This window comes from Poecilia reticulata, linkage group LG20, assembly GCF_000633615.1.
Source record: "Poecilia reticulata strain Guanapo linkage group LG20, Guppy_female_1.0+MT, whole genome shotgun sequence".
Taxonomy (NCBI): Eukaryota; Metazoa; Chordata; class Actinopteri; order Cyprinodontiformes; family Poeciliidae; genus Poecilia; species Poecilia reticulata.
In genome coordinates, this window is record NC_024350.1 from 4864925 (window position 1) to 4873622 (window position 8698).

Below are 8698 nucleotides of genomic sequence, written 5' to 3' on the forward strand. Positions count from 1 at the left end.
TTATATACGTTTTGTTTCCTAGCAACATAATTTTGGGTTTAAGAAATAAGTCTTGTGTATTAGAAGGAACTCTATGCTTCATATTTTATCTCATAGACTGGCTGCATTAAGAAATTTTTTTACACAGCCCTTTGCATGTATTTGAACGAAATAAAGTTATATATCTTTTATGAAGTTTATAGTAAGTTTCCATAGTCATAAAAATGTTACTTGTATGAACAAAAACATAATTGTTTTTCTTACATGTAGCAGGGCCTTCATAAACTTTACTTTTCTAGCCTAACCAATCAGTGACTTAATTCTGAAATTGTCTTGACTCTGTTTTTGTTTCCATTCATGTTATCATCTAACATGCAAGATTAAATATGTGTAACATTTTTAAATTTGTTCTGAGTAGTAGTAGTAGTAATAATAATAATAATAATAATAATAATAATAATAATAATAATAATAATAATAATAATAATAATAATAATAATAATAAAATGGTACATTTATAATAATTACGAGTAGAATGTTCTTATTTGTAGATCATGTTTTTAGGATGAATTTATTCATTCGACTGTAGCAGTTTTGGTCCTCCATACATGACTATGAAATCCCTTATGTAACTCCACAGATATCACACATTATTTATATATCAGGAAGTGTTTAATGGCCAATGCAATTATCATAAGAACAAACAGCCCGATTGCCTAATTTCCCCTTTACGAAAAAAACAACATGTCGATGACTAGATTAGACGGAATGCCCTTTAAAATGAAACCATCACTCACTCCCACTTTAAAAGGTGAATTATAAATGAGCCCCCATTCTGCCAACTTGGATCGTCACACACATTCAGACGAGTTAATTAAAGCTGAATAATGGAGCCAAAGCAGCAACGCCACTGCTCGGCGCCTCCCGCACGAATTATGACATGTTTTCAATCAAATGTTAGGTGTGGCGCACATCAACCAGTCGAGTGTGCGGAATAAATATTTATGAATCGGTGAGGATTAAAACTGCACCATCTGTGCGCCTCTGCCCCGACGAGGCGGCCGCTGACTATCCTGAACACCTCTATAGGTGCCCCTTCATACGCCTGAGCAAAAATAGATTTAGCTTAGTGGCCCGAGTTATCTTAAAACCTGCTAAAAACTCGGGTTTTGAGAGAGAAAAACCCGAATTGAAATTGAAAGGTCGTCACCTGTGAAGGTATGTGGGAACATTGGTCCCTCTATTGTGCTTTGCACATTGTTTTCGCAGATTTTACGGTATATGTTTCCAGCAGCGTTTCGGACTGTTCGTAGGGCAGGTGTTTTGTTTTATTTTTTATTTAATTCTAATTACCATCTCAACAAAAATGACTGCATTCCTAAAGAGGGTGGACCGTAAGTTTGTTTGTTTTTTAGCTGACCAGTTAAGTTAAATACTATGACTGGTTTGCGCAAATGATTATTTTTCTTAAATATTATTGAATTAAATAAAAAGTAAATTGTATGTTACAGTTAAATAAGGTACTTATTTTGTATTTAAGATTTAACACTGGTAAAATACATGACATGAAGTGCTTTTGTGCTTTTCCAAGGCACCAATACATGTTGCTTTACCTCCATCATAAAATACAAAAAGTTGTATATTCACTTTAAAATGGTGCATTAGAGGTATCCAGATTAATTTTTTATTGTTTGGCTGGTAGTTAACCAAAACATGTTTCAGAAGAGCTTGACTATTTGAGAATATATCTTGAGATTGATACAACTTTGAAGTTTAAAAATGAAATTATCAGAATAAGTTCACAAGTTTTAAAATGACTCTTGGTGATAGCCACAGATAAAGCTTTCTACTTGAGTAACATCAAGATTCTGTGGAAATCACATCATGACTTTTGCTTGTTCTGGAAAAACAAGGAGAAATTGCATACTATATTAAAAAAACACCCATCTGTTTATTGCTGTGTTGTTGTTCTGTCCTTTAAAGTCTAGAAGCACTTTGGCTTTATTTATAACCATCTCTAGGCTGATGTTGCTGTATTTTCTTCAGATGAGCGTGGAAGTGGAACGAAAGTTTTTATTCGACTCTGACACCCTGAAAGCGATAGAGGACATTGGAGGCAAGTATAAAGAAATGCTTTATATGAGCTCACTGATAATTTCCCAACTCTTGATTTGCACCTGCAGCCATTCCAGACATATTCAGCTTCATTTAATTAGTTTTAACCATTGGTTTCTAACTTTATATCCCTTTCTACAGATTGTGTCGGGCAGAAACAGTTTCACGATAAGTATTTTGACACCCCGGATTTTAAACTGACGTTGAGAGACGTGTGGCTGCGCCGACGGAAACAATCCTGGGAGCTCAAGTGTCCAATAGATCCGGTCAATGGCGCGGTGGAGCCAGGAAGAGAAAAGTCTCTGTGTACTCAATATAAGGAGATCACAAATCTGCCTGAAATTTACCAGAGAGTGAAGGAGGTGATTAAAGACACATGTGAGAACTGCGATGCGGACATTACCCCTTCTGACGAAGACGACTCCTGGCTGAACACGTTGAAGCTGTGTTGCTTCGCAGAGTTTACCACAACACGGAGGTCATTTACTTTGAAAGGAGAGGACGGGGTGAAGATAGATCTAGACCAAGCTGACTTTGGCTACCATGTGGGGGAGATAGAGGTCCTTGTTCCAGAGGGGGGAGACATACAGTCTGCACAAGAAAAGATCAGACACACCGCTCAAAGGCTGGGTGAGCTCAAAGCTATCAGGCTATCTGCTGCATTCTCTTCTTTACTTCTTTAGCATGATTTTTATTTTTTCTGTATTAGTGAAAATTTTCTCCCCTTTTTTTTTTTTTTTCCCCACTCAGGTCTGAACGAGGAGAGACGAGTTGAAGGGAAAATGACTGTTTACCTTAAAAGATATCGTCCAGAGCAATATGCAATACTGCTGAGCGCGCACGTTTTATAGAAAAAATACTGCACATTACAGCTGATTCTAATAGTTCCTCACTGTACTTAGTCATATTTTACAGACCTAATGTCATTATTAGATAAGCAGAGTGAACTGTATCAAAATGCAGTTGCCGGGTAATTGTGAAAATGCTTGAGAATGAACTGCAGTTGCTCCCGATGAATTTATATTATTATAAATGTCATTGCCAGTCACGGCACTATGTGAACTATTCATTCCTCCAAAAAGGGTACTCTATTTTTGTCTGTCAATTGGAGACGACATACCCTCTCTCATGGACTGTTGACTGCATCTTAATGTAGAGCAGGTTAACACTGCACTCCTGCAACAGTGCAAACGGTATGCTGACATTGCACACTATATATTAAATAACTAATTCTTATCTCTTTAATCTGCGTTCATGTTATTGTCTTCTGACAGCTTGCTGTAGTCCAATTCATGTTGCTATGGAGCCAAAAACAAAGTTGACTACCATCTGCTAGTCCAGTTCTGGTTAGCATTACTAAACTGCTTTTCTTTTTTTCACAGTAACCTCTACAATTATTTGCACCTCTGGTAAATATAAGCAAAAAATAAAAACTGAAAATGGCAAAGGGCTTTTATGGATTTCTAAGATATCACTTTGTTAGTCAAAATCAGGGGATTTTCTTAAGTGTTCTTGATACCATGAAGTGATAAAGTTCACTGAGTCTTTATATTCACCATTACTGCTAACAATAATGCCAAACTTTACTGCAAATATTCATTATTTGATTCACGACAGATCCATGTGGAGGGATTGTTTTTCTTTTGCCAAAAAGTCAAATAGTTTTTTAATTGTATTTTCTGATATTTTACCTAAATTATCAGTTTGTAAGAAGATCTCAACTTATCGTCATTATAATAATAATAATAATAATACATTTTATTTGTAGGCGCCTTTCTGGACACCCCAGGTCACCTTGACATAAAAGCAAGCAAATTCTAAAATGCATACCGGTAATAAAAACGAAAACAAAAAACATGAACAAGATTTATAAGGCGGTACAAAGATAATTAAAGGTTGTATGCTAGTTCAAACAAATGGGTTTTGAGTTTGGACTTAAAATATTGCAAAGACTCAATGTTCTGGAGATCAGGTGGGAGTGAGCTCCAGAGTTTGGGAGCAGAGTGGCTGAATGCTCTGCTCCCCATAGTGACAAGACGGACAGGGGGAACAGTGAGATGGACAGAAGAAGAGGATCTGAGGGATGGGTGGGTGTGGCAATGTGAAGGAGGTCCGAGAGATATGAAGGTGTGAGGTTGTAAACTACTTTAAAAGTTAGAAGAAGTATTTTATAGTTGATGTGATTGGAAGCCAATGGAGCTGTTGTAAAATAGGTGTGATGAATTAAGGGGGTCATTATGGAGATGTTCGGCTTGTCTTTAAACGCTTTAGATATTCCTTTGACTGCATGTATAAACGCATTTAGATGAGCATTTACTTGTCTTCTAAAAATTCTGTAATTTTTGAAGATCAACTCTCATCTCAATGGCATGTTTCTTTGTCATTCCCATTTTGAGGAGTGCAAGAAAAAAACTTGGCTTCTGTTAGTTTGTCCTCATACACCAAAGAAACAAAGTTTAACTTGTAATATAAATTACAAAAAGGCTGCAGTAACAAGTTTATAAGAATTCTAAGATGTGTCAGCTCTGATTTTGCTAAAATAATTTCTTAATGCCAACCCAGTGCATACACAAACTCAAACTAAAGGTTACTCACTGTGCTGTTAAACAGGGATTCACTGAATCACATGTTTGCTGCCATGTGCATTAATTGAATATCAAATGCAGTCATTATTATAAACCAAAGTTACAAAAAAATACAGTATGCAAACACTATCATATGGTATTCTGTAAGTATTAACAATGCAGCATGGCTCAAATAAACCTGTAGCTCTGAAAATATTTTTGCATTTTTGAATCTTTATTTTAAAGGTTTTACCACTGGGGTTTTAACTGCCCCATCTTCAGATGAAGGGCATCTACGCAATATGTACTTTAATCGTTTAGTGAGAAGGAGAACAGAAACTACAATGATGGTTACAGACAATTTAGGGGAACAACAATAATTATGCTTGATGGCTATTTTTGGTTAACCAAAGCAGCAAATTTGTAAAGGAGGAAGTCTCTCTTGATAATGAAGTTCGAATAGACAATGCCCTTTGTGGCGTATGCTCGCCCATGTCTTTTAGTAAAGGTTGCAGGGTTTTATATATACTCCGATGTTGTAAAAACAAAGCTTTAACAATTCCATATTAAGTTTAGAGATGATGTGCAAATCATCAAAAAAAACATGTTTAGTGGGAGAATTCTTCGTTGCGATTCTTATTAAATAATAAAAAAAAAGACTTTGGTAGTCGACAGTATAACATTAAATTGTCACTGCACTTATTACAATTTTACTGCGTGATGACGCAAAATTGCATTTCTCTTGTCTGGGAAATTTTGATGAAGCAGCGCGGAGGTGTCGAAAGAGCGGGCCCGGAGACCATTTGCGGCGGCTGAATGGTTTTGAGCAGCCCGCAACCACAGCTGAAAAATTTCACAAATTTGTGACCAAACACCAGCACAGGAAGTTGATACATCGCACAATTCAAAGGAAACATTGTAGCGTGAAGTTTTCCTCTCAAAGAGGAATTAGATCGATTGAAATCTTCTGAAAACACGCAAGGTGCAAAGTAATCTTTTTTTCCTTTTTTTTTACTAACCATAATTTTCTTTTTTTCTTTTTTTTTTTGTTTCTAGCAATATCCAGTGACAAAACTAGCCTTGGCTGTGCACTCGTTTTTAAAATTGGGCGAAATTAAAAAGATTGCAAAGTCATCACAAATAAATGATAAACACGTCGAATTATACTTAAGCTTGGGTTTACAATGATTTACAAAATCGGACTTTTCTGTTTAATTTAGTGCTTTTAACTTTTAAAAATAATCAAATCATGGTGCCTGTGAATACTTTCAACTTTTTTGGCCGACATATGTATAAAAAATGTTTTACTCTTATGTCAGCAATGGGTTTCCACCTGCCTGCAACTAAAGTCCCCAATGGTGACCAACTGCTGTTCTGGCCAATATGTGCCAGAAGTTTCCAGCATAGATGAACCATCAAGACAACATCACATTTTTCCATTTTCACCTGAATGGAAGGGTGTCAGCTGGCAGCATGGCTAGTACGTCCAGTTGGGTTCAGAAAGACTGGTATGGAGATAATTGAAACCAAAAACACAGCCATCTGTTCTTTCATTTTGGACATGCTCTGTTTGTAAATGCAGCTGAATATAATCCAAGCTTTCATCCATTAGACAAGCAATGGAAGGAAAAAGCAGTGATGTAGTCGTTTTATGCAGGTCCAGTCCAAGCCACCACAGCTCAGTTGTCCGGTCCCCAACGCTAAGCACGCCGCATATCGTGTGTCCAGATTTTATCAACTCGATGCCTCCTTAGCGGTTTGTCACAAAGCTTCTTCTTGATAACAAACTATCTGTTATCCTTCATACATCCCTATTTCCATTGACCTTGTACGGAATTTTACCTACTGGTTTTTACTTTCTTCATGTAACTGTATGGAAGCCCAATTTTTAGTAAACATGTGAAAATAACACATTAATCTAAGTTAATGTTCTGTAATATATAAACTTCAGCATGGTACAGCTGTGGAACTTGTAATATATCGTTCTATCGATTAAACTTTTTTTTTCTTTCTTTCTTTTTAAACCAGATGAACAAAGTTTCCCAGACGAGGTTTAAATCAGGTCAAGATGAGGCCTAATGCTGGCGCAGGTACTATAGAACAAAAATATCCTTTTGAAACAGAAACTAAATATGGATTAAAGTCTTCTGGAGAACAGAGCTTTGCGCTAAATAAACAAGATGAATAAAACTGGCTTCTACTAGTCTAAACTAGCTCCGGTGGGGATTAATACAAAACCTGGAATGGATCCTAACAAGTCTATCAGTCTAAGTCTATAATTTCTACGTATCTGGAGGCTAAAATGGCAGCACAAAGGAGTGCAAACAATAAAAACAATGGCCTTAAGACATCCCCAGTCACTGAAGAAGAAGAAAAAAGAAAAAAAACGTCTGGGAGAAGTAAAGGAAACGGCTACATGAAAATCTATTTATCCATTAATGGGGCCTACACTGGCAGTAACTGAGCAAGAGGCAGGTCACACCCTGACGTGTTTACCTTCACAGGAGAGTCAGAGTTGGAGAGATGCAATGCTTATTGTTGGGTTACTTAACAAGCAAACCCCAGATATTTCTGTGTGTGTGTGTGTTTTTTGTGTTTTTTTTAAACGCTACCACCCCAAAACCTGTGGCGTTTTGAGCCCTTGCAGTCTAGTACTTGGATCCAGCTGATGAAGCCACTCACACAGCTTTGAAGTTATACCCATGATCAAAACTATTCTGCAAAGTCATTTCTTTAAAAGAAACTATTTGGGTGATATTTTCTGGTCTTTCCAGTTTAGTCAAATGTGTTGTTTTTAATCACACTAAATCCTCTTTGAAGGTTTAATGTCTTCCTCCAGAAATTCAGTATCTTCTGGACTGGAGTCCCTCGCTGATTAGCCTGTATTCACCCTTAAAACCAGCCCAGATGTTGTTGTATGTACTTAATGTTAGCTCCTGACCTATTCCTTCTTAATTATCTGTCTTTATCAGATTAGGCCTGTTTTGAGAAGGGTCACTGAATGGTAGCTTTGATAATTTGCATAAAATCTTGAAGATAACAAGGAAGACCTAATGGTCTATCTTTCTTAATTTATGCATTTAGAGAAGCAGCCAAGAGGTACACGGTAACTATGGAAGAACTGAAAAACAAAGTATGTCCACAGTTCAGGCGAGAGATTCTGTTGACAAGAGAACTTAAGAACTTAACTTACTCCACAAATCTGGTTTTGGCTGAGGAGTGGCAAGAGGACAGCAACAAAAAAGACCAGCTTATAGTTTTCCACAGGCAAGATGATAAAAATGTGGAAGTAGGTACAGAAACCAAAACTGAACTTTTTGCAATACATGCAAGTAACAGTTGCTGCAGAAAACTGACACCGTTCATCACCTTGAACTTATCATAACACTGTGCTTTCCTTCAATGTTTAAAGGGAAGCTGCTCAATGGTGAGATGCCTGGAAGATTTTAGAGGCTGTAAAAGTCTTGAAAATCCAGGATGTACTTCAAAGACTTGCACTGTAAGTACAGCAGGGGAGCAACAGCATGTACCCTCTGTATTTGTGGGGCTAGGGGACCACTACCTCTTGGGAATAGCTGAAATCTTGAATGCAACTTGAGACTCCCTCTGAAAATGCACATAATTTCCCATTCTGATAGTTCAAACATTAAATATATTTGAATAAGCATTAAATTCACAATGGAAACTGCCTCAACACTACAATAGAAGCTATATATTTCTGTTATTGAAGGTACAGACGATCAGGGCCAAAATAAATTGCTATTCTGGATTGGCTGTCCACTTTACTGGCTCATGTAGAGGTTCAAAAAGCCCAAATACATGAAACACTCTTTAGGATTTATTTGGAAAACCTTTTCAAAACATAATATTGTTTTCTATTATTATTATTATTATTATTATTATTATTATTAATAATAATAATAATAATAATAATAGTACTACTAATAATAATAATAACGCTTATTACTATGATTATTATTATTTAATTATAATATATTATATACAATAGTAATAATAATAACTAATAGCAATAATAATAA

At 36.2% G+C, this 8698-nt stretch overlaps 1 protein-coding gene across 2 annotated transcripts; it reads left to right on the forward strand.

Moving 5' to 3' along the window:
- The first annotated feature begins 1024 nt into the window (after positions 1-1024).
- thtpa (thiamine triphosphatase) lies at positions 1025-3339 on the forward strand. Of its 2 annotated transcripts, XM_008438413.2 has the most exons (4): positions 1025-1197; positions 2026-2095; positions 2236-2724; positions 2845-3339. In XM_008438413.2, the coding sequence occupies exons 2-4, from the start codon at positions 2026-2028 to the stop codon at positions 2943-2945; spliced, it is 660 nt and encodes a 219-aa protein (XP_008436635.1). In that variant the 5' UTR covers positions 1025-1197; the 3' UTR covers positions 2946-3339. The 2 variants fall into 2 exon arrangements, with proteins under 2 accessions (XP_008436635.1, XP_008436634.1); XM_008438412.1 differs by lacking the exon at positions 1025-1197 and having other exon boundaries at positions 2005-2095.
- The last annotated feature ends 5359 nt before the right edge of the window (positions 3340-8698 follow it).

Excerpts from the sequence above, each read along its gene's own strand:
- thtpa (XM_008438412.1), top strand. The coding sequence starts at position 2,005 with ATGTTGCTGTATTTTCTTCAGATGAGCGTGGAAGTGGAACGAAAGTTT. Across the intron at positions 2,096-2,235 it reads AGCGATAGAGGACATTGGAG|ATTGTGTCGGGCAGAAACAG; the intron begins GCAAGTATAAAG and ends CCCTTTCTACAG. Across the intron at positions 2,725-2,844 it reads ACACACCGCTCAAAGGCTGG|GTCTGAACGAGGAGAGACGA; the intron begins GTGAGCTCAAAG and ends TTCCCCACTCAG.